The 25,726-nt window shown below is 44.8% G+C and overlaps 4 protein-coding genes across 8 annotated transcripts; 2 read left to right on the top strand and 2 right to left on the bottom strand.

The window, feature by feature from the left end:
- Positions 1–31: 31 nt before the first annotated feature.
- On the top strand, positions 32–10,827 carry slx4 (SLX4 structure-specific endonuclease subunit homolog (S. cerevisiae)). Of its 4 annotated transcripts, XM_068592274.1 has the most exons (15): positions 32–235; positions 504–807; positions 850–1,069; positions 1,610–1,808; positions 1,935–2,153; positions 2,467–2,705; positions 3,072–3,367; positions 3,472–3,688; positions 4,064–4,254; positions 4,505–4,651; positions 5,031–5,200; positions 5,417–7,770; positions 8,620–8,719; positions 8,875–9,204; positions 9,568–10,827. In XM_068592274.1, the coding sequence occupies exons 2-15, from the start codon at positions 553–555 to the stop codon at positions 9,914–9,916; spliced, it is 5,286 nt and encodes a 1,761-aa protein (XP_068448375.1). In that variant the 5' UTR covers positions 32–235; positions 504–552; the 3' UTR covers positions 9,917–10,827. The 4 variants fall into 4 exon arrangements, with proteins under 4 accessions (XP_068448375.1, XP_068448374.1, XP_068448373.1 ...); XM_068592273.1 differs by having other exon boundaries at positions 504–1,069; positions 1,634–1,808; XM_068592272.1 differs by having other exon boundaries at positions 504–1,069; positions 9,571–10,827.
- On the bottom strand, positions 10,136–14,568 carry mcrip2 (MAPK regulated corepressor interacting protein 2). 2 transcript variants are annotated; one of them, XM_068592284.1, is made up of 5 exons: positions 14,040–14,568; positions 13,801–13,870; positions 12,679–12,812; positions 11,692–11,817; positions 10,136–10,771 (listed from the first exon to the last, which is right to left on the bottom strand). In XM_068592284.1, exons 1-5 carry the CDS (start codon positions 14,092–14,094, stop codon positions 10,701–10,703), a joined length of 456 nt encoding a protein of 151 aa, XP_068448385.1. In that variant the 5' UTR covers positions 14,095–14,568; the 3' UTR covers positions 10,136–10,700. The 2 variants fall into 2 exon arrangements, with proteins under 2 accessions (XP_068448385.1, XP_068448386.1); XM_068592285.1 differs by having other exon boundaries at positions 11,719–11,817.
- Positions 14,569–15,865: 1,297 nt separating this feature from the next.
- Positions 15,866–22,899, bottom strand: gde1 (glycerophosphodiester phosphodiesterase 1). Its single transcript, XM_068592632.1, has 7 exons — positions 22,864–22,899; positions 21,935–22,233; positions 21,221–21,396; positions 19,394–19,499; positions 18,880–18,972; positions 17,966–18,177; positions 15,866–17,856 (listed from the first exon to the last, which is right to left on the bottom strand). Exons 2-7 carry the CDS (start codon positions 22,202–22,204, stop codon positions 17,709–17,711), a joined length of 1,005 nt encoding a protein of 334 aa, XP_068448733.1. The 5' UTR covers positions 22,205–22,233; positions 22,864–22,899; the 3' UTR covers positions 15,866–17,708.
- Positions 22,513–24,311, top strand: tmem186 (transmembrane protein 186). Its single transcript, XM_068592633.1, has 2 exons — positions 22,513–22,613; positions 23,333–24,311. Exons 1-2 carry the CDS (start codon positions 22,611–22,613, stop codon positions 23,996–23,998), a joined length of 669 nt encoding a protein of 222 aa, XP_068448734.1. The 5' UTR covers positions 22,513–22,610; the 3' UTR covers positions 23,999–24,311.
- The last annotated feature ends 1,415 nt before the right edge of the window (positions 24,312–25,726 follow it).

Here is a 25,726-nt window from a genome sequence, read left to right as displayed (position 1 = left end):
TCGTTCACCGTCACGTGACCGGAAGTTCGGCATGAAGCGGTTGAGTATGAGCGCTTTTAAAATGAAAACAAACCCCGCCGGTTCATGTTTTGCTTGTTTTACCAGCAATATAACGGGTCTACAACGCATGCTTGGGGTTAAAAGCGAGTTATGTCGCTCTTCGTCGGGGCAGACCGATTAATGAACAGCGATGAGCCGGGAAACTAAAGCCGAGGAGCGGATTCATCAAAACTGGGTGAGGAGAAACGTGCGAGCAGCGAGCTAACAGTTGACAAACATTAATTGTTTGTCAACTGTCCCAAATATAACTGTGGATGTGCTCTTGCCTTGAATTAGTCCACCGCAGGTTCCCGCGGGTTCCTTGTGCAATAAACGAGCAGCCATGATTACGTAATGTTGCTGACATTAGCATATTAAGACGCTACTGTGTCAAAAGGGACTCACTTTGTCCACCAATGTCTCCCACTTAACCCGGTTTCCTTTGCATCTCTGTATCGGTACAGATGGTGGCGTGCTGGCGTGGCCTTCTGATGTGAAACTACGTGCGCCATCATGGATGACTCGGACCAGGACTTTGTGGATCTCTGCTCGAAGCTGCTGAAACGAGTCCGCAAGAAACCGGATGAGTCCAGACCGCCGAGCGATGGAGACAAAAGGAGGAGAAACCACAGAAGAGGGGGACACGGGGACCCCGGGTCTGCCCGTACTGGTTTAGACAAGCCTCTGGTCTCTGGAGGGTCTGAACACGATGCAGGAGATGCTGAGGCGTCCCCTGTGTCCTCAGCAGCAGCAACAGCAGCTGCTGAGGCGTCCCCTGTGTCCTCAGCAGCAGCAACAGCAGCTGCTGAGGCGTCCGCTATGTCCTCAGCAGCAGCAGCAGCAGCAGCAGCAGCAGCAGCAGCACAGAGAGGCTCAAAGGCGAGAGACCAAGTTCTCCAAAGAATGCAGCAGTTCAAGAGAGCCGGGCCGCAGAGGATGCTGCACAGAGACGAGGGTCCGCCTGCAAACTACGAGGACGACGGCCATCCTCCTCCTCCTCCTCTTCTTCTTCCTTTGACACAAAGACGAGGTCAGAACACACAATGCTATTTTCGGCACAGATCGTTAGTACGCACCATTGTTGCGAACGTCATCATCATCATCATCCCTGATTTGAGAGGAGAGAGTTAATTTGTTCCCGTTTGTATTATATTTGTCTGCCTTCAATGCACCTTGATTCCAGATGTGGGACATGAATCTGCACTTGAAGTTGACCTGACAAGTTTCTGGGAGTTAATGTGTCAAAAAGTAGAGCTCGCTGAATCTCACCCATTCAACCCCAAGGTGCTCATCTAGAAGTGCTTTGATGATGCCAATCAGTGCTTCTTGTATGCATTAGAATGTATTTGGATGTACCAAGCAGATAAAACATTCAAATACAAACGTGTAATCATTTCAGATTATTGTAGCTCTTATGGCCGAGAAAATACACAACTGGATAATGCACAACTGGATCTTTATCATTATACAAAACCATTAAAGTCAAAATGTAGTATAACTACATCATTATGTTCTAATATTCAGTACAATGTAACCTGTATCTATGTGTGCCGCCGTCCCGCTGTGCCAGATACTCCTAACTCTTTCGGTTCAGGCCTACAGCCGGACAGCGACGAGGCTCTGGCCCAGCGGCTGCAGCAGGAGCTGGACCGGGAAGCAGCGGAGGCCCAGACGGTGGACCTGCAGGACAGAGGCCTCTTCTTCTGTCAAATCTGCCAGCGAGATCTGTCACGTATTACACCCGAGGGACGAACGCAGCATCTCAACAGGTTTGGGCGCTTCCATTGTCGACGTTTTAACTGATGCTTTTATCCGGAGTGATATTCAACAGTGAAATGAACTGACACTAGACGAGCAAAGCGGACACACAACGTGAGAGTGATCCCTCTTTACAGGTGTTTGGATGAGAGTGAGGGCAGCGCTCCAGCTCCGCCTCCGCCTCCCGTTGTCCTTGACTGTCCCATCTGTGGCAAGAAGTTCAAGTCCCAGAAGAGTCGCTCGGCCCACTTGAAGCGATGCTCCTCAGACATGGGTGTCGCGCCGGCTGTGCTGCTGCAGGCTCTGCAGAGACAGAGCGAGGAGACCCAAGATGTCCCCACTGACACTCACACGCTGTGAGTCATCCTCTGTACATCAACACCAAAGTACCACAATAACACACCCACTGCCAGTTCCTACTCCACAAGCATTTCAGTGATACTCAAGTAGTTGCTGTTAACGATGATCCACACATGGTCCAGTTTTTGGACTTGCATGGTTTCAGTGAGACTGATTAACAGAGAGAGAGAGAAAGAGAGAGAACTTGACTGGACCTCATCATGTTTCACTGCTTGCCAATCACCTAACCTCGGAATATGAGGACTTAGACATAAGGCTAGAAAGTAGTTTGATACATCTTTTTTTTTTAAATTGTTTTCTTCTCTTCAGCACACAGGCTGGTGGCACTAAAAGAAAAGGGTCGTTCAAGCCCGGCCTGCCGGTGAGGAAAAAGCCCAGAAAGAAGACCGCGCCCCTGGACGAAGAGACCATGGTGGCGCTGGCTTTGTCGTCCTCGCTGCTGGAACAGGAGCAGCGGGGGAAGAGGGAGTCAGAGACGCAACCCCAAACAAACGTTGCTGCCTCGCACATCGCCATGACTTCGGTATTGAAGTCGAGGCCAGACCCAGGTACAGTGATCGCAGCACCAATATATGCAGAGAAGGTTAGAGCTCACAGTGTAGCACAAACTTAGGTATGCAGCTGCTTTTATGCTACAATTTTATTAATTGAGTAAATAACTTTTTGTTTTTTACGTCCAAATATTGGTGAAGGACGATGACGAGTCTGGACAAACTGTCTCATCAGCAAAATCGTTTCTGTATACGTCACGTATTTGTTCATGATCAAATGACTCAAAACGCTACAATTTGGTGTATTCAATATACACAAAGCAGAATTATGCTGATTTTGATTGGCCGCAGGGTTTTTGCAGTCTTTGAGATGCAGTGGCCTGCCTCGTCATTGCTCTCTCTCCTCTGCGGTTCCTGGTGCAGGTCAGCGGCGCAGGAAGAGGAAAAAGGGCGCCGTCCCTCACCCTCCTCCGCTCCTGCTCGTTCAGGACGCCGAGGCGGCTCTGACGAGGCTGCAGGAGCGTGTCTCTGCTCTCCTCCTGCGCAGTCGGGCCCCGTCCCCCCCCACCCCGACCCGCCGCCCCAGCTGTCTGCCCGGCTGGAGCGGTGCTGCCGTCCTCTGGCAGAAGAGCGCACTGCTGGACGAAGCCTCCGCCGGTCGGTCTGATTTCTACACGCCCGAGCTTAGGGAGTTCATCACGCCGTGGGAATCAGCAACGGTATGTTTGCGTACTTTCTTTGAACTAAATGGGGAATTTCAATCAGACTGAATGTTGACCGTGTGTTTTTTTTTTTTCATTATATGACTCTCCTCCTCTTCTAGACTGATGCTGCCTCCTCCAGTACCACCAACAAGCCTCAGTCTTCTGTCCAACCGGTGAGTGAAGGCACTCCTGGCCCAGACACCAGGGCCTCCATGCTGCCACCCTCCTCCCAGATGTCTTCCTCCAGCCGGGCACTCCTCATGGACCTGATGGAGCTGGCTGAAGACGGCGTGACCCTCACCCAGAGTGGTCGCTCTGCTTCAGGCCCTGACAAAGGTAACACACTCGCAAAATAGTGAATTTATCAGGGTTCCATTTAAAAAGGGGTGAATGTTTTTCTTTCTTTCTGCGAGCTGAAGCATTTCTGAGGTACACTTGTCAAAAGAGGATTACTTGCCTATGTGGGATGTAAGATTGGACATAAATTACTTTAAATCTTTCGGGTCTGATTATTCTGTGTAGTTTTTTTTTTTACGAAAAGGAGTCAAAACTGAAAACAACAAACTTTGATAAAACATTCCTGTATTTGTTACATTTCTACTTTTGGATTCTAGTGTACTGCCACACTGTTGCAACCCACGGGAGCAACTTGCTAGCTCATATTGTTAAGGAGTGACCTATTTTGGGTCCTGATTGACTTTGTTCCCACAGACAAGAGTGTCAGTCAGATCAGAAACATTCGCCTGAGCGGCTTCGTCCTGGAGGAGTCCGAGGAGCAGCCTGACCTCTGTGTGAGCGGCTTCCTACCAGAACCAACGCACACGCATTCAGAGGACGCTCGCCGCCGAGCAAGGCGGACGATTGCGCAGCCGGGGGCGAATGAACGAGGCAGCCACCAATCGGTGAGACCATCCACAATCACTCATTCTGACAGTTGCAGCCTGGACCCTGATTTCTAATCTCATCAGTTGTATTTCTGTCAACTATCTACCTTCATTTCAATCCTTTTGTAATGTGTTTTGTGTGACGAGGAGATTTTCCACACTGAGATGTTGCATGCGGTCTAGTATATGTCTTGTCCCGTGTGCCTTTTTACCTAATAAGTCTGCAGTGCCCTGACCCCAGTGTTTCCCGCTGGTGTTTCCTCTCTAGGTGGCGCTATCCAGACTGGCATCAGACCTGAGCAACTTGGTGAACAACCCTCAGCTCAGTGACCTGCAGCTCCAGGTGGACAGTGGGGAGGTCTACTTCGCTCATTCCTTCATGCTGTATGCTCGATGCCCCCTGCTGGCGGAAATGGTAAACTTTATCACTGTGTGCGCTGCCAAACACACCCTTCAAACAACATAGCCTGGACTGCATCATTCTGTAGAAGTCTGTTTTCATCATTGACTTTTAAATAATAGTTCTACATTTAAATAACTTTGCTCCTTTGACAAGCTTCCATCTTTTCTCACCCTAAAATATGAGAAGAGCATCAAAAGCCCTTTAATTCAGTTTTGGTGCAAAGTGATGAAAGCATTACATAAATATCTTAAAATCAGGGGTTTATCCATGCCCTTTTTTTCCCATAAGTAAGAACCCATTATTTACAGCTAGTGGTGGTATTGTTTGGTTGTGTATTACAAACATGTAAAATCAAAAGAATACAAAATAATGATCTTTTCTCCTCTCATAGGTACATGAAAGTGGTTTCGGGGTGCAGGAAGAGGGCGGGCCTGCAGTCCAAAGAGTGTTGGTGAATGACGTCCCGGGACAGGCTGTGTTGGCCTTGCTGCAGTATCTCTACACGGCCCGCTGCTCCATCCCAGCATCGCTACAGGCTCATGTACTGGAGCTGGCATCTCGGTTAGTGGGCAGGATGCGAGCCAGGACCTTCATACACACCTTTCTCTTCCAATTAAGACATTTTTCTGATTTGTAGTAGTGCATGTTGAGTTGCAAGATGTATTGATAACTGTAAAGAAACCAGATATGCTCAATTGTTACTTAGGAATGTTTTAGCAATGTTCATAAACATCTTTTAAACTACTAAGTAACGGCTCCTTTCTTTTTTTGTGTAAGGTTTGACTTGCAGGAGCTACAATCGCTTTGCGCACGTCATCAACAGGACCCGGCGACTCTGGGAGATCAGGAATACCACGTGAACCAGGAGGAGAACGTCAGCGACCAAACAAACGAGGCCTTCGCGGAGCTGCTCCGCTCCATGTGGGACGGAGAGGATGAGGACGACGAGGGCCCAGATGCAGCTGGAGGACGGGACGAAGGGAGAGAATTGGAAGATCATCAAGCAGATGACCTTGCGTCAGGGGACCGAGAGATCCGTGAGGAGAACGTGAACGAGGAAGAGCTCGAGGAGATCTACGAGTTTGCCGCCACGCAGAGAAAGAGGGAGGAGGAGAAAGACAGCACGGAGGAGGAGAAGGTGGACGAGGAAGAAGACGGAGATGAAGTGTTAACCAAACCGGCGGAACACAAAAGAAGTCCATCAGGCCTCGGCGTAAAACAACTGCAGCCAAACTCTGACGTTGAGCCGGACCCCGGGCTGCATCGCAGCTACAGCCGCCTCTTCTCTGACTCCTGGGGGGTCTACGAGGAAGCAGGCCCTTCCTCCTTACCGTCCACTTCTGCCACCGCTGCGACGCACACCCCTCAACACCAATCCCCTCAGAAACGCTCGTCTGAACCCGCTTTGCTCCGGTCCTCAGCGAGCCCGGTTGACGACCTTTCCCTCTGCTCTCCACCAAATGCGTCCAACCTGCCTATCCCGGGTCAGTCTCCCGGTCAGGTGGGCGACTGGGGTGGCGGTGGGGACGAGGGAACGGAGGATCAAGCTTTGAAGCGAGAAAGTCCCAGTCCTCGGAGTGTTTGCGAGCTCATCGTTTTGTCTGACTCCAGCGAGGAGATGGAGGTAGTTCTTAGTTCCCGCAGTCCTTCGCCACATCCCACTTGCACTGTCCAGAAACTGCAGAGCTACACTCAGTTAAAACCACAGCCAGACCCGAAGCCGAATGAACCCGCCCTGCTGTTGAAACCATCCAAGAGTTTAGATTTTAGTCCTGATGATCCATCTGCGGCGCCGGTTCAAAGTCATCCAGGTGCCTGGTGTGAGCAGGATCCAGCAGACTGTTCTCCAGAAGTGTCCTGGCTGATCCCGTCCACACCGGTTCAGCCCGTTAGAAGCCTCACGACCAGCTCCACTCAGACTAAAAGCAGCATGTACAGGACGCAGCTGTTCCCTAAAGGCGACACTTCCTCACACTCTGTTTTCTCTTCCCCTGCTTTACCTTTTGCCAACAGAGTGCGAACCTCCAACAGTCCAGTCAGAGTCTCTGCCCACGTTGGCCCAACAGAGGGCAGTGTTCCCAAGTTAGAGCTGGATGAGACGTGTAGCTCCAGTCTAAACTCCAACTTTAGTTGTCAAAGACCCGGTAGTCGTAGTGTGAGTGAAGATCGAGGCGCGTGTGGACTTCCCCCGTGCCGACCTAAGCTCTCAAGCTCGGCGTCCTCTAAGCAGGATACACCCCTCCACGTCCAGCCCCAACCGTACAGCAGCACTCCTCTGCACACTGAGCACAAGGCCCCCGTCCTTCTGGCCACCTCCCCATTCCACAGCGACTTTGATAGAAGTTGGACAAGTCTAGGAAAGGATAGGGCGCCGTCTGAAAGCCCGGAAAAGACAGAGTTGGGTGGCTTCCATCTTTCTCCCCTGTCTGGCCCCTCACATCCCTCATCTTCCTCCGACAGAGGTCTTCAAGGTGAGTCCTCTCGTCAAAGTCGTCGCTCTGTTGAGTCCAGCAGTCACGACAACACCGAGTCCGAGCTCAAGGGGAGAGGATTAAGACATGACAAAGGGGAAGGAGAGAGGGTGGGTGGAAATAAAGACACGGGTGAGGAAGAAGAGCAGGAGGAAGCAGGAAATGGGGAGGCAGATGTTGCTGAATCCAGTTTCCAACAGAGCTTCGCGGCCATGGACGAGCCCCCGATGGCTTTCAGCGACTCGTGGGGTTTCGACGCAGTAGATTTAGAGGCGGACCCGGGCTGCTTCAGTCTGAGGCTGGAGGACAGCGGAGCATCCAGCCAGCAAGGCGAGCGGGGCCCGGGACGACGAGCTGCAGCCAGGTCGTCGTCCTCTACCGACCACCGGTCTTCCCCAGGCAGTCACAGTGTCCATTTACTGAACAGCCGTGTGACTGCCTCCCCTCCAGCCAAAGCCCACAGCTCACCACCATCCACCAGTGTAGCAGCTCATATGGGCCTCGCCTTTACCCCTTCACCACCTGACCCCACCAACCAGACGACTCCAGAGATCAACAGCCTCCTGGACTCCAAAATATGGGACAGCTGGGAGGAAGAGGATGAGGAGCCTCCTCCTCTCTCTCACAGGGTGAACCCTTCCGCTCAGCTCAAAACGCCAGGTAAGTCGTCTCACTCTCACTGCAACACTTTTCATTTCTGTAATCCACTTGAATGCACGTCTGAAGTTTTATGAAACCTCCACCTTCACAAGAGTTGTATTTTATTTATTTATTTTTAGCCCAATTCATGCAGACATATTAATGTTGACCTGCCTTCCATATAAAGCTTTAAAACCGTGGCTGTTGAAATGGAGTCACATGTCCTCTATTTATATGCACATTTATGCTGAAAGTTTAAAAGCAATCGGATTGTCCGCTCTCCAGAGCAACTCGTGGTGTTGTTATTGTGTTCTCAAGATGTAGAAACAAACTGCCTTAAACAAAGCACCAAGTGTATTTAATTCAGCTTTAGGAGCTAACATTCTTTGTGGAGTGTTTTTGGCAAAACAAATAGAAACATGGTGGTACATCTCATTATGTATTTGGCATCATGACAGCGTTGGATAACAAATCTTTTTAGCTGTCCAACATCATTACATTAGCAGATTTTTGGTTTTGGTGTCAGCCCCAGAATATATTGCAGACCCAGGAACTGGTGTTATGAGTATGCCACGCTGCTCCATTTTGTTGACACACAATGGAATAATTCCTGTATGTTTATCCTTTGCTTACTCAGCTTCTGTAAATATTTCCTAACTAGAGTATGGAGGGCTGGCTGAGGGGGAGTGTGTACACACCACATAAAAGATGAGGCAGGGTAGTTCATTTTAGTTTGTTTTTTTTACAAGAATGTTATGTGGTCAGTATTTACCTCAATAACATTTATATTTGACGTGTTCAGTTAACTTATGTTATGTTCTGGTGCAGAAACCAGACTCTTCACCAAGCTCTTCCTGTCTGTCTCCTCAGCATCATCCCATAGTGCACGGCGTCGCACCTTGGTGCCCATCACCCCCCTGCCCCACTACTCCGACATGGACACACCGGAGCTCAAGAACAAGCTCAACAGGTCAGGTCTACTCTCAGCCCAACGCTGACGATGAAGAACGGGTCAACAAAGGCTCCACGCCGATCCGATTACCTCCCACAGTGTCCCCGTCCACTCAGCCTGACTCTGCTCTCCCCTGTCCATCTGCCTGTTCTTTCTTACTTTCTGCCGCGCAGGTTTGGTGTTCGGCCTTTACCGAAGCGCCAGATGATCCTCAAATTGAAGGAGATTCACCAGTACACCCACCAGCTGGTCAGCTCCGAGGAGGAGGAGGAGGAAGCGGCCCCCTCGGCGAGCAGCGCAGTTCAGACGAAGCGCCCGACCGCCGGTTCAGACGTTCCTGGCAACAGACCGGTCTCTTGCACTCAGAGAGTGAAGTTTAAAGAGCCCAGAACGCCCGCTGACATCTCCCCTCTCAAGCCCGACAGAGAGGAGGAGGAGGAGCCGCTGTCGGCCTCGCAGGGCTCCAACACCTCTTCAACTGCTGCCAGTGAAGAATCTGAAAGGTCTGATGTCGATTCAATTGTTCGCATCATCTCGGGTGTTAAGCGACGGCACACTTTAGGCGTTTTGTTGCTTTACAGATTTTTTTGGGGGCTTAATCTTTATTTTGGACACATTTTAGTTTGCAGCCTCTGTTGTATTTCGAATAAAGTTAAAACTGTTCTCCTCTTGTGAGGAGGTAAAGGTTTCTCATCTTTCCAATCTTTTTTTTTGGAGCGTACATTTATAAGATTAACTGGAAAAGACAAGGGTTCTCTCATATTTTTTTGTTAGGTTAATATGACGGTGTATTGTCACATAAATATGGTAAATAAAAAACTTCCATAACTACAGTATGGGTATGTATTCTATTGTTTCTCTCTCAGCAGGTCCAACCCAGAGCTGTGCCTCTCCACCGACTCTGACAGCGATGGCGGCATCTCTGCTTCCCAGACAGCAAACCGCCTCCAGGATCTCCTCCGGGCGGTGCGCTCCTTCATCCTGTCCGACTCCAAACTGTACAGCCAGATCCTCCAGTACCAGCCTCTCGTGTTGTCCCAGCTGCAGGAGCGACTGAAAGCGGCCGGGATCCGCCTGGGTGCTGCCAAGCTGGTGGACTACCTGGACTCCCAGTGCATCACCTTCACCACGGCCAAGCCGGGCTCCGCGCCCATCCGCCGGCGGGTCAAGAGGACGGGCAGGGGGGCGAAGGCAGCGGGCAGGAAAAGACCCTGATTTAAATGTTTAGAACGGCAAGAAGCATTTAAGTAGAAACCGTGAGAGGTGGCAGGTTTGAGGAGTTCTCTGAAAATAACTTGAGGCAGGAAGTAGTTGTTCCGAGACAGATGACACGAGGCTGATTCCTTAAGAGTTCACGTCAGGTTTTACTATGTTTAAAACTTAAAATATGTTTCTTCAGGACAGGTTATGCAATTTAAGGATGGAGTTTTGAACGATGGACCCACTCTGGAAATTTCAAACTTGTAAGAAGAATAGTCACTTGCATTTGTATGAAATGGATTTTAAGCATCCTCTTATGTATGTGATGGTACAAAAAAAAAAAAAAAATCCGGCTAGATACCATCACAATATTAAATGTTTCTATCAAGTTAGGTTTCAAGGAAAAGCTCAGGAAAATATGGCTTAATTAATTACAAATTGCATCACAAGAGATCTTTGAAAAACATTTGACTTCTTTTGATCTCTAATAGATTTATTTATATCCAAAAAACAGCGGAGCACACTTGAGGCTTCTCGACTTCTATCTGATACGTCCTGCATGTGGAGAGACGACTTCACAGCAGCTCAACTTCAAGTCGGGGCCGTCAGAGTTCAGTCGGGTCGCTGCGGTTGGTTTTTTGTTGTGCACTCAGTTTTCTCTACAGCAGCGTGAAGCGAAGGGCAACACATCGGATTTTAAATTATGGAGGCCCCCCTTTGCACCACAGCTCCTGGAGAGACTTAATCGCCTCCTCTTCGCCCTCGCAATGGAGCATCAACGTGATGCGTCCCGCCGCAGTCAGGACAGGTTGGCAATGTTGGCAAGGAAGCGCTGAGCCCACCACTCTTCCAGGTCTATGGGCACAAAGTCTACAAAGAAACAAAGACAACAGAAAGGACAACGATTTAAAGCATAATTCATAGTTTATGATTGATTGTGTCACATGAACACCAACGTAGAGGGGAAATAAACAAGAAATGATCTGTGCGACCAATACTGTATTTAGTTATTGAGTAACTTATTACAACTGTATCTCATCTTGTCCAAAAAGATTGTATGTTTATGTATACACCTGGTCTGTTTGAAGAATAATTATCTAGCATAGTATTGTGTGCCATAACTATAATGATGAGCGAGACAACGTGTCCAGCTGGCAGCTGTCCCATTACATCATGTAAACAAACGTGCCCGAGCAGCGCTAGCTGGCTTCTTACGTTTGTACCTTTTTAAACTGGAAACACACGTTTTAGAGTGTAATTTTTAACTGGAAATGACTAACAATTTAGCCAAAAGTTAAGTAAGGAACTTTCAGGCAACCTCCCTCCAGCCGGCTGCCACCTTGTTCAGGGTTTTGTAGAGAAGTGAGAAGGTAATGCAGAAACTCATCTCAAGATTTACACCGAGTGTTCGCGCTAACCCCAAAGTTACGAATGCTAGTCATTAAAACATGCGTTGAAAAAGCAGATTCAAATTCCTAACTAATGAATCCTCTCGGTAATGTCAGAAAATAATTAATATAGGCGAGTGTGTGTGTGTCAAGTCAGAGGTGGTTGATGTGGAACAGACAGGTTCTCATAGACAAAGAGTTCAAATTTGAAGCAGACTTGAAATAGATAACCTCTGACGAAGGATAACAGCCAAAACGCATTCCTCTGTTTTCTAAAAACAATGCAAACAATAAAAACATGGCAGGATTATTGGTTCAAAGTTCTGTTGACGCCATAAATCTTGGTAGAGAGATCAGATTCATGTTCTTTGAAGACTTAGCATGTGGGAATAGTGCGCTAACCAGGGTGGAGGAGATGCAGGTGCTTACTCTTCATCGCAGCACTGGGGGTCTTCTCAGAGTACTGAACGGGCCCCTGGCTGTCAGCTGACTCTCCTTCCTCCAGCTTCTGCTCCACCTCCTGCCATGCTGCAAGCAAACACACATACGCTAAATTAACTTCAATGAATGCTTGTCAAATGAAATGTGGCATTGAGCTTTTTGTCCATGCCACTGTTGTGTTTGTCGACGCTGCTTGAAGGCTTTCAATTTAGTTTTTTTGGTGCAGTGAGTGGTCTCGTGCTCAGACATTGATGTTCAGGTCAACTTTAACATTTCTCTCTTTTCCGTCTACATTTCTCAACCCGGCCCTGAAGCGCAAAAAAAATTAGTAAAGCAGCCGCTGCGTCAAAGCAGCGGTTGATTGACTTTGAGACTAAACATCTGCAGAGCTCTGTCCACATCAATAGTTGTAAAAAAGACTGAACTGGTCCATGTTTTTTTTGCTAAAAGGTGAAGGCTTTCTGGCATTCCACCTGATAAGCCTCAAGGTTTTGGTTTTGTTTAATTGATCTTGGCTCTTCAGCTCACCTTGCACAAGCTTTCAGTAACGCAATATATTCTTACGTGCAGCCCAAAAGTATAGATGCAGCACTTGAATTGGGTCGGTGCTAACTGATAGACATCAACTTATACATTTTTGGCTTAATGTGACTTTATCTTGTGCACCGGCACTTCTCACAATATGCTGGTTCTATAGTAATTAAAGTGAGACCCATAACGTTCTCTATCTGCAGGAGGTTTTTCCTCGAGGTGAAGTCCCCACAGAGCAGGCCAGTGGCTGCGCTCCAAGTGTAACACAGATAACTGGTTCATGCAGATTCAGCTCTACAAGTCAGTCATTTACACCGCTCAGTCAGGAAGTTGAGGTTAAGGAGTAACAGTTTATCTGCCAACCCCAGTGTCCCACTTTCTGCCCTCACAACAGTCGACCTCCAGACACAATCTCACCTTCATACACAAATCTGACGTTCTCTTCATGTGCAGGAGTGGCTCCCTCGGCTGGGCTCGCGGTCTTCTGTGTGGCTGCACCGTGGTAGCGCTTCCCGTTCAGACGATTGAACACGATCTTTGGGGGCGGAGAACTGCGGAGATCGGACGGAGATCATCAAAGAACGCTCGGGGATCGGATCAGCATGCACCAAAACAAAACACAAGAGGCCCATCTCACAGTGATGGGGGAACAAAGATGATGCTGAGTCTTCAGTAGGAAAGAGTTCAGAGAAATTGATTTGCAGACATTACGAGTCATACAAGATGTTTCATATACGTTAAAATGATCAAATCTTTCTTTATCTATACTCCAACATGCAACAGCTTAGAGTTGCAATGCATTCTGGTAGATTGAGTTTAGCTGCTAAAACAAAAATACTAGTTGCTTTTGCTTCTTCCAGAATAGTTTTCCCCTGTTAAGCTACATATTAAATATTAATACAGATGAAGAATTAAAACAAGCTCTTACTCGTAATGATTCCACAACCTAAAGTGTCGTACTTGGAAGTATTAAAAAACGCTGTTGACACTTTTACTGCTGTCAAATTCACCTGAAGTGCTGAAACACTCAGCTACCAGTTTATTAGGTACACCTCAGAAAAACTAGAGGCATTCTAATACCGCGCTGCAAAACAGCCCACATTCATGAAAGGCATAATGTTCTTAACGACGCACTTTTACGAAGAGACACTGATTCAACTCGAGGATGCAGTTTGAGTTGCGTTACATGTGTGTTTGTGTCCTCCCCATTTGTAGCGTAAGGTTGCACTGGTTATAGCAAGTGAGCGTGCCTTCGAGTGATGCTGGCATGACCGAGCAGCACCTGAAGGAAGCGCAAGACCAGAGCCTTGCGTAAAAGCAACAGGAGGGCAGCTGGGGGGGGGGGGGGTCCAAGGCACAGACCGTGTGCGTCCCGGTCACTGCTGCAGAGTCGCCGATGTGTTACATAATCGCACCGACGGAGCACGTGTTGCGTATTTTGCGCCCCGAGTGGCTCAGACAGCCGGCATAAATGAACTCGCGACAACAACGTGTTTTAAAACCCACTGTTCCAGGACAGAAGTAGCAACCAATACTTACTTGGATAAGAGCCAAGACGTCGGCTGGAGCTTCAAGTCGCTGAATTTGCTCTCGATTTGTTGAGTGGGACCTAAGAGGAAATCCAGAGTTTATTGATTTTCCCCCCTCATGCACAGTTTACATTTAAATACACTGCATGAAAACACCATTGCAATTGCCTCAAATCGTCCCTTTTAATAAGTAAGAAAAAGAGAGAAAAGAAGCGATGATGAGACATTGCATCAGATTTATTCACTAACCTGTCCTCCGTTGTGTAACAAGTTTGCTGGGGCCTCTGGTGATTGTGTACATCATGTGAACGCCAAGATATTCTGTAGGGTTTAAAGACCGGTCTCACTTGTGAATTATCAGGTAGGTGCATTGATCCACACCCAGCTCCAAAGGTGACCCCCTCCCCCCCCCCCGGCCCCGGGTCAGCTGCTCCACGGTCGGCCTGAAGCCGGCAAGAGACCCGCTTTGACGTGTTGCCCGCTGTTGTGTATCGATAGCGTTGCACCTGCGAACCAGCAGGTGTTGAGTTGTAATTGATTCACGTCCGCAGCTCCGACGAGAGGTTGCGTGGAGGTCATCCAAGGAGAACGCGGCTCCACGCGCCGGGGATCAGTCCGTCAGAGGCGGGACCTTGTGGCTCCTGACGCGCGAGGACCGGGACTCTGCACGCGGGGCCCTCTGCTCGGGACTGACGGCGACACCTCGGCTCTCCGACGGAACACAAGGACAACGCACACTTTGGATATTTTCATGAGGACGAAAAGCTCAAATACTCCGCCGGCGTCAAGCCGGCCAGAATAAAAAACGTGACTTCCGGGCTGGGTTTTTCAAAATAAAATCCCAATCGCGGTTCAGTTTGATGAAAGGGTGCGTTTGACAACAAACGCTGCATCAGATCACGCACCACTTAAAACATGAATAGTTCATTAAATTTGTACAGTCTTTAGAGGACTTTTAATATTGAGTATTGATAGACGTGCTACAAATACTCACAAAGGTTGTGATACAACGCAACAACAACATGGGATTAACTAATGTGCTATTTGACATCCTGTAAACGCATCAGTGCACATTAACTGGGGAAGATGGGGTTGTCTTTCACATGGACAGGGAGTAAGACAGGGAGAGGCTTTCAGTGATACATGTTATTGCTTACTGTTCACTATAAAATGTATGTTTTATTTGTATAGATAGTAGTTGAAAAAATATGAGGTTACCCTGAGTGAACGGACATGGTTTGTGAAGTTTATTTTTATTTTTTACAAATTCCATTAATTTTAGCATCAGTACACAATTCCATTTATCTTCACAATATTACAGTGTGTTACAAAACCTAGACAAATAAAACTAATGCCATCTGTTTGGTTAGATACAACTAACAAGTATAGTATTTTTTATATTGTGTTTGTGTTTTGGGTAAATGTGCAGTGTGACTATTGTCTACAGTAAAATTGCATCAAAAGTACCAATTTATAAAAAGCTGGAGTTATTATTTAGCCATGTAAAACAATAGTTCACTTGGACGTTATAGTGGATAACAAGTTCCTAATTTGTGTGTTTTACTTTGAAGTTAGACTCTCTTCATTTCCGCGCTCGTTGTTTCTGTTTAGTCTGTTTTGGATCGGACTGCTCCGGAGTGGGGCAACCCCCCTCAGTGACGTCACTGCACGCCCCTCGAGACGGAGGATTACCTTTCACCTATAGACATGATAGATTAACTGTAGTAAAGATGTCCCTTTGCTGCAGTTTGCAGATTTAAGTTATGTATTAATAACAAAGAGAGCCTGACAAAATTGTAATATTTAACTAATTTCTAAGGACTGATATGCTTGGTGTAACAAACTCCAGTTTTAGGACATCCGCTGTAGCACTTATATGCAGCGCATATATATATATATATATATATATATATATATATATATATATATATATATATATATATATATATATATATATATATATATATATATATATATATATATATATATATATATATATATATATATATATATATATATGCATGCATATGCATTATTGCTGCATTACCTTGCAGCTTTGCTGTAGATCTTATATAGTCATCATTCATCATAAGACCTAATAGTCATCACAGGTAACCTCCGTCGTTCAGGTGGAGAGATCGTCTGAGCGACTCCACACTGAGGCCACTGTCTGCCTTTTGTCACCGACGATCAGCCGAGATAAAAAGCGGCTCAGACAGGATTATCCAGGTTGATATTCAACACTCCATCTCCCACTCATTCATCTCTACTATCTGGGTCAATCACCGGAGACTCCAGACGAAGAGGCTAATCATCAACAGTCCACACTACACAGGCTTAGCACCAACAGCAGAGGCCAAACTACGGTCACTTCTTATCTAGCTGACATGCAGCAGCGGTTACACTCCTGCTGCTCTTTTCTAGAGCTTTTAGAAAGATTTTAAAGCATTCATGGCTGAAACAACTGATTTCTAGAGAGCCATTTGGTGTCCTCAGCATGTTAAACATTTTTTCACTCTACTTCAGCTTCTACTTCGCCACAGAAACATATTCAATCATATGATGAATATTTTGTTTAGAATAAATTAAGAATATATCAAAGTGGAAATGCAGATAATGTTAATAGCTGGGTCAAATACTAAAGTAGTCTATCTTTTTTGATCCATTTATTTCAGAGCACTTCAAATGGCAAATCTACCTTGTCAAACACCGTTGTGGTTAACATTAATAATGACTGCATTCCCTTCAGGCCCTGACTTACACACCTAGACATTGACCGTGTTAGTTACATCTGTGCTTCTCCTGCAGTAACACGTATGTTGAAAAAAAAGGCATATTTCCTGTTCCATACAATGTACTGACAATCTGTCATGATTTGTGTACGACACCTTTGCATTGTATGTGGGCTGCTGCTGCTTTATACATTAAAGCTCAGTTTGTTATATTCACCGCCAGCTGTCGCCTGAGAGTAAAATCTTCTCATTTCACCGCTCAGCCCTTACTGTTCCTCTGCACTGTCCTACTGTATTTCTACACACATCACTGTTACTAAATAGTACTTGAGAACAATTCTACCACCTCATTACGAAGCTAAACAGGAGAATATAAGCTTGTGTAAAGATGAGATGGATTTGACAGAAGAAAACGGTCCTTGATTCACTGTCAACAGATACAGAAGAGTCCAGAAGTCTGGGTCAGCTACCATGAAACCAAATCATGCATCTCTGACAAAGGTCACATCGTCATCACCATCAAATGTATAACAATACCCTGTATTGTATGATGAATGTACAATAAAAACCTGCTGTGGACTGTACTTTGTGTGTCTACTGAAAAGAAAAACTAGAAACTTTTTTTTAAAACCCAAAGAAGAAGAACAAATTAGATTAAACATTTTTAAAAAAAGAAGCTAATTCTTATGCCAATCCAGTTATATTCTGCATTTCATGCATATCTGTCAAAGATATTACATTATTATTTTTTATCTGATTTATGTGTTTGTTTTATAAGTGATAAAATCATTTCTAGGTAGTTTCCACCAGATTAATGTCCGTTATAGAGTAAAAAGCACAGACGGTGTATGACGCTATACTTCAGGTCTTGAAAGACAGACAGGAATGCAAAGTCCTGAGTTGGTGAAGAAAGAAAGTTCGATTAAGGTTCGTTATCGATACTTATTGCCAAGAGGTCTATAAATGTACGTCATGTCTCTTGAGAGTACGGCCCTCAGTCTGGTCAGACAAACACACACTCACAATAAAGACAGCCTGCATGATGGGAACGAGCGTGGCATATGTTCTCTCACCTGATGCCACATTATGGTTGACAAGTCCACCGTGAAATGTCCTTTCATATGTACTTGATCTATTTTCAATTATTACGTTGTTGTCACATCATGCTCTGGGTTCATGTTTCTTTTCAATAATGGGGTTCACAGTCTTCCACAAGGCTGTCTGTGATGTAGCTGACTTGCAGAACCTCCTGGTAGTAATCCTTCTCCACTTGTGTGTTGACTGTCCAGGCCACCACTTCCACCCCCCTCTGGGCCCAGTACTGAATATAGTCCCTGCAGAGAGATCACAGACACGCATTATAGATGTATGTATACATCACGTACTAGTTCAGTGTCAGTCTTCTCGACTATGAGAGGATTGGCCTCAGCTGGGGAAACTTACGGGGAGACAAAGTTTTTCTGCATCAGGAAGGCTGAGACGCCACAGAGCTTCCACAGCACGTGATGGTGCGCCCAGTCCAACACGATGTCCATTAGCGTCATCCAATGGTGTTTCCATAGCGATGAGAACCGCGGGGCACCATCTCCAAACCGACTCAGGCTCCACGGCCGGTGGGTCAGTGCTGTGATCACTTCTGGGTCGCTCTGCCTCATCTGGGTCGGAGTGGAAGAGAGCAAGAGGGATGAGGTAACGGTGAACGCTAGCAAAGAGATAAATATAACAGCAATGCAACTAATGACAGGAATATGCAAATAGTTTAGTTTATTGAATCAGTACCAGTATCTTAAAAAAGCCAGCCTATTCTGCTTTTTACTCTGTTTTTCAATTAGCAGAAAATACATTAGTATTGTCACATTCATTTAGCACGCTTGCCATTTGATGTCAGTTATATTTCTGTGGGTCGGGTAATCCCAGCTTCTATTTTCCATTGACAAAATATTTCTATATTGTTCAGTCAGTTATATCTTTGGAAATATGGCAAACAACTGTACCTGCACCTGAGGTGCAAGTAGATTTTTTCCACATTGGTCGGCTTCATACTCAATCTGGGCATTTAGATGATGGTCAAAGTGCTTGAGCCTTGCTATAATATAATATAATATAATAATATATATATAAAATAGTCTTCATGTAAGCAACATGGGAGAGATGTAATTAGAACAAACCATTTTATTTGGTGATGTTTGCAGCAATGTGTGCAGGCTGCTTACCCAATGTTATCAAAATGTTTACGGTCTAATTTATTAACCGTCCTCTTTTTGTTCCACAACTGTTTGACAGTCAAACACTACAAATATGACGTTGTTCATTTCAGGTTCAGTATTTTACTGAAAATGTTTAAAGACCCCTCTTACCCTGTAGATGACTTTTGGCTCAAAGGAGCAGACCATGCTGGTGTTGTAGAGGACTGGATGCTTTTTATACAATTCTTTAAGGGCTGCAGCTGCCTGGGAGGGGAAGAGAAGCACCCGGTTATTGTAGGACAGTGAACTGTTTAGCCTTCAGATCATTGTGTGTGTGTGTGTGTGTGTGTGTGTGTGTGTGTGTGTGTGTGTGTGTGTGTGTAAAGCTGTGTGTGTCGATGAGTGTCGACCTCAAATCAAGTACTTCACTGCCTGAAACAACAACAAAGGCAGCTCTGCATTCCTTCATGATCTAAATCGTGCCGCGTAATGGAAGCACATTGATTCAATATTCACTTGAGATCAGTTTGTTAAGAACATTGTGTACTAGAGCAGAATAACGACTAGCTTTAGAACATTAGGTTCTTTTCACTATAAAATGCTGACTAGGTAAATATCAATTAAATCACAGAGTAAGTCAGAGAGCACACAATGAACTCTTGTTTGTTTGTTTTGTTGGCTGCACCTCATCTGGATGACCTTTGACATCAAAGTAGATGGTGAGCTGCAGTTTGATGCATTCCTCCACCGCCTCCTCCAGAGTTGGGATCTTCTCTCCAGCAAACTTTTCCCTAGTGACCAAGGACACAAATGTGTCAGGGCTTTTTAAACAAATGTATTGTTTATATAGGAAGCATTACACTTAACTTTTATCAGAGATACATTTAACTTGCATGGACCTTGCTTATGATAAAATGCATCTGTTAATGAGCCTCTGGCGGGGCGGGGGCCGGAGCTGTGGTCTTGAGGTCCCGCCCACACGCATGCGCGTGCCAATCACAAGCTGAGCATGGATACAGCTTGTAAGCGTGAGCCAGCTGCTTAGCACCACCGTAGCTATTTGCCCAGAAAGAACCAACTACCCATAATATCTTTATAACTACATTCATGATCAAATTTAGATCGTCTATTACACAGACTTGTGAAGGTTATGGAAAGTTTAAGTTTTCTCTTTCATTTAATTCCTGGGCCTGCTGACATAATGCTACTTCCCTCAGAGCAGCTGAGGTTGGAACAGTTGGACATCATAACATCTCAACCCTTTGTATAGCATTAAATAAGTAATTAAAACCAAACTTATTCGAAAGATGAATGCTTGAACTTACATCAGCGTGATAATAATGACCTAAAAACGACAGAAACCGTCTCTGGGAAAATGTGTTTCTGTTACTTTGGCTGATGTCCTGAATGCAGATGTCGTCCATCTTTATAAACAGTTCGTAGATAATGTAACAACTACAAGGGCTCCTATGTGATTGCAATAAGAATCAGACCAAATCAAAAAAAATGTATTGACTTAATGCTTCATGCTCATTGAATGATAACTGTAAAAATAATATAGTATTTGTCTTGTGTAAATTATATCCTGGGGTTATACAGTGTCATATTCTGAAAGAAAAGAAGCCTCCCTCTTGTTCTCACATGTCTGAAGTTAATGAATTACTTATTTGCTGTCATATCTATCATGTAGTGACACACCTCAACATTGTGAAGACACAAAGGAATCAAGTCAAATAAATTGTATTTATGTAACTTAGCAGCATTAGGTAAGTTGTCTACAGTACAGCAGCCGACTGCCAACATTCATGAAGCTTATTTTGAGATTATAAATTATGTGTTTTTAGAAGCCTGCAGGCATTTGTCTCACATGTATCACTGACAGCGTGCCACTGTATTAATAGCAACTTGCCTTTCTTGTTTCTGTAATGACAATAGATGGTTGTTAAATTGTTAAACTGTCTTGGAGCAATCCAGTAACCATTCACACCGTTTTGACTGTAAAATGATCAATTTAACATCCCCGGCAGCTGTACATCAACAATATATTCGGTTCCAGTCTATTCTTCTGCAGAAAGAACATGTCAAACAAGCGAATCAGTGAATAATACTCTGACATGCTGCTGAAGGTTACATCAGGAGGTTGCAAACAAACATTAACAAAGCACTAAAATATAATGACGCCCACAGTATTTAACACCAAACCTCCAGCTAGACGCGAAAAGATGCACAATAATACATATTGTGCCTTCATTTGATCTCTTATATCCCCCAACATATTGTACAACCTAGCTTGCATTTCTCACACCACCACAGGCTGTATACACAAGAATTAATAGATTGCATACAATCTATTAATACAAACAACACCTGCCGCCTACAAAAAACAGTCATGTTAAGATTTTAAATCTAAAGCATTAGCTGCAAAAAATGAAATAAAAAGGTTCAATTTCTGCCCATCTGTCTGCATGTGTGTTGTGTGAATTCTAAGCTATATTTTTTCTGTCTGTCTTACCGGAGTCGATGTTTAGCAGCTGCGTCCAGTTTACCCAACTCGGACAGCCTCATCTGGCTGAGTGATCCTGACCCGTTGGTGGTCCGGTCCACAGTCTCGTCATGCATCAGTATTGGGACACTGTCTGCTGAGAACTCCAGGTCCAACTCCACGCCTGTGGCCCCATTCTTACTGGACTAGAGAAGAACAGAGGAATACAAAAAGGGATGTAAGCCAAGTATTGCAGGTACAGTATATACATCTGTCACAGTCGCATACTTCACACTAATGGCATACAAATGATGTCAGTGTGGGTCATTCTTGCCGTTGTAGTGCTAAATGTTACAAAAATAATGTTAACAATGTTGGTTACCAGTGATTAGAAGGGACATGATATCCTGATGGAAAGACAAATCCCTGATAGCCTACTGATATTTTTACACTGTTACTCCCTGCCATTTGTTCATCTATGGAGCTATTGTCTCAAACTAGACAGAGACACACACACACCACACATCATTTTTAACTCTTTGTCTATGAGAACCTGTCTGTTGGAGAGCAACCAGCTCTGACCGCTGATGGTAGCTTGTCTTGCACAACGCGCGCACACACGCACAACGCGCGCACACACACACACACACACACACACACACACACACACACACACACACACACACACACACACACACACACACACACACACACGGGGGAAAAAGCCCCCAAACCTCCTCTTACCTCCCGGATGGCAACAATTGTGTTCTCCGGTGCGTCGTGCCCACCGCACCGGTGCGCGACCACCGACACATTGCCGGAGCCCACCACGCCCTTGGCCGGGTGCAGCACCTGCCGGGCCCGGCTGCCTGGTACCTGAGGGAACCGGAACATGGCCAGGAAGAGGTAGAGCGAGGCGGTGAGGACGGTGGTCCACACCGGGCTTCGGGTCCCCAGCAGGACGAGCACGAAGACGACCGAGTACAGGGCGACCTCATCTCCGAGCTGCAGCATCGCTGTGTCCTCTCGTTGTGTATTTCAGACTTGAAGCGTGTCAGAGGACAGAAAGTGACGTTAGAACCGGGACAAAACCTGCAGCGGGTCCATCGGTAACGACGCGCCAGAAACAGGAACAGTTTTCACGTGACGGCGGATATGACAGCCCAAGTTACGCGTATCTTCCGCAAGCTGAATTCCCTTTAAAGCGACATTCACAGGTTTGTGAATGAAATGCATATAACTTAAATTTACGACTTATCCATGAGGGGGCAACCGAGACACAAAGGCGTCTGTCGAGTACATCCGGGTCACAGGGTTCCCGTCATGATAACCAACACTTTCCGTTTGGTTTGTCTCTAATTTCTAAAAAGAAGAATCGCGTTTCTACGATTACCTTCTTGCATTAAGCATCTCGTCGGTCATGGTGAGCCCCTTTCTCTCAGAGTCCAATATTGCTTTCACTGTTTCGCAAGAGATCAGGAAACTAATATGAAAGTTGAATTATTAGCCGCATGAGCTAACCAGTGCTTTAGTTAATGTATGACAGCTCAGTCAGGAGATTGTATCTGTTCACTGTTTATTTAGTTTCGTCTACCTCACTTCTAGTCATGAAGCTAATTAGAACAACACGGTCAGTTAATGCGCGTGTTTGTTCATACTTTCATTCAACTTACTGCGTTTCTCCTTGAGGACTGAACCCGGAAGTGAACCACCGTGACGCAGCAACGTCATTATGCTAATTAAGTAACGAAACACCTGTGTAATGTAATGCAATCAAATAGCCCTGTTACTAATGTTTACATTGTGTTGTGACAGCTCCACTTTGAGTTAATGAGTTATTTGTGTGTGTCCGTGTATTTTATTATTATTATTATAGTATAACTAAGTGAAGAGCGTGTAACTAACTCTTATTTTCACTGAATATTTTCCTGCTGTTTTATTCGATCAACAAAGGTGTTCAGTTTACTGTCATAGGTCATTCAGTAGAACATAAAATGTTCATATTTGTCAGGCTGAAACCAGTGATTTATTGCATTTAGCAAAATTAAATTAATCAATTTATCAAAATGTTTGCAGATACTTTCTCTAATCAATTAATGTGCTAATTGATTTGGCGTCTAATGCCACTGTATGTTTCTACAGATCAGTTCCGTGCTGCTGCGCAGGTTTACGTCTAACGTCCTGTCCTGTCCCAGAGGATCATGTCTCCTTCCAGGTCGGATAACTTGCGGTGTGCAGCCTCGTGCCCCAGGTCACGCACCCATCCAGCAGAACTCCCTGGGACCCCTTACATTTAAAATTACAGCCGTGGGCAGGTACTCTGACTTTTCCACACATAAGTACACTATGATTTACACTATGCCGCACATTAAGCTCCTCAGAGCTGTGTCCAGGATGAAACTGCTCCAAACTGCAATCACTGTGGTCATCTGGCCCCTAGTGTGCATCTTCTACTTCCAGGGAGTCGTCCCCTTCTCTCTCGTCAGCTACACAACGGGTATTGCGCTGTTTGCTGGTGTCATGATGTACACTGCCAGTCACTTCTTCAGGAAGGTTGTGGGGTTTATGTACCTGGACCCGTCCCAGAACACCCTCAAAGTGTCCCACCTCAACTTCTGGGGCCGGCGCTGTGATATCTACCTGCCTGTGTCAGATGTTATGACCATCGGGGATACAGGCGACTCCGTGAAAGAGACAATAATGAAACTTAAGAGATACAGCAGTCCACAGACGCTGTATTTCTCCACTCATTTTGGACGTGTGGTGGACCAGCAGGCTTTTGAGAAGGTGTTTGGAACTTTAAAATGATAATTTGTTCAAATTGTACAGATTGGGAAGGTAATAGTCCAAAACGAATTATCCTTATTATGTACAAAATATAGTATGACTTGTAATCATGAGAAGGATCTGTTCTCAGTGAAAAATAAAAGTGTACAGTCGGAGACTGTCCCTGCCTGGTATGAACTTTGACTGAAATATGTTCTAATGAGTAATTAATTATTTAATGAAGCTTGTTGTTGGAAATATTTGATTTTTGACCAGTGTTGGCAGTAATATCGTATGAGTACTTTGGTCTGTAATCAGGGTTTTAATGTGCGAAGGAGAAATACATTTAATAAAAACAAAGTCTTGGTAAAAATGTGCTTGTCCTAATGTTTTACAAACAGATCTATTTGTGTTGCATCTTTAAACAATGATACAGAAACACAAAAAAAACCCAACTATTTAAAAACACCATGAACAGTGACTGATCTACTCTACATGTAGAATGGGGTATTTAGTAATACCATCACAGAAGATTTAAAATGATGTATCTATACTTCTATACATTATTTGTCATGTCATACACAAAATTATATTATACAGTATATAATATTCTAATTCAGAATTTTTTATAAAATTACACACACACACACACACACACACACACACAGACAGACAGACAGACAGACAGACAGACAGACAGACAGACAGACAGAGTGGTACCCAAAAAAAACCCTTTGATTTTTGACCTCATGTTTCAGGAGTTATAAACCCAAAATATGTGTCATATAAATGTCCGCATGGTGGTGCTATCCCATCAAACATTTCTTGTGCCCTTATTCACGGCCTGACTTTCCACCAAATGTCATTGAAATATTGGTAGAAAACAGACAATTAAACAGGATTGTACTGTATGTGACTCACAGTACATGTGTGTGAAAAGTGTGTTGTGGCTTCATACAATATGCAGAGTTTATACAGAAGCAGTTTAAATGTATTTTTGATTTTATTGGATTATCTTACGTTGCACCTTTTTAAATGTGGACTAATGCAGGTGATATAGATTGATAACTTTCTTTTTACAGAAAAGAAAATCAAAAACTTGCATGAAGTGATTCCACTTGTATCTTTTATCATGCTCCCTTGCAGTTTCAAGCTTTATGCTACATTTGTAATAACATCAGATGGTATGCTGGCAAAAAACAGCAATCCAACATTCTAATATATATTTATATATATATATATTTATATATATATATATATATATATATATATATATATATATATATATATATATATATATATATATATATATATATATATAGTTTGAGGGGTTCCTCTATTTAATGGTTTGCATTTAGCTTTATTTCCCCACCACTTGCTTCCCTGTATTTTGTAGTTTAGAACGCCAGGGGTCACTAGACTCCATATAATGTACCTAAAAAATGTATAAAAACGAGCTGCAGGGATGATGTATTGTTGCAGGCCAACTCCAGAAGTTAGCATCGCTCTGGTTCCCTCAACACAGAGCCAATGGGAATATTTAATTGGAGTTTGGATTAGTGCAGAAAAGCTATGCAGCACGCACAAATATATAATATATGATACTTAACACATGTTGTTCGGTAAGACCATCTTCACAAATAAACACCACGTTTGTGCATGTTGAAGCATTGAAGAAGCTAACGTTGAGTATAAACAAAACTTCTGTAGTCTCACGTAAAACACACGTAAAAAAAGACACGTAAAAGAGTCTAAATTTAGAGAGGTATT

The sequence above is a fragment of the Clinocottus analis genome, unplaced genomic scaffold, assembly GCF_023055335.1.
Source record: "Clinocottus analis isolate CAN_PGR_092001 unplaced genomic scaffold, fCliAna1.0.p SCAF_27, whole genome shotgun sequence".
Lineage (NCBI taxonomy): Eukaryota > Metazoa > Chordata > Actinopteri > Perciformes > Cottidae > Clinocottus > Clinocottus analis.
The sequence above is the reverse complement of the archived record's forward strand: the minus strand, read 5'-3'. Positions and strand labels throughout refer to the sequence as shown.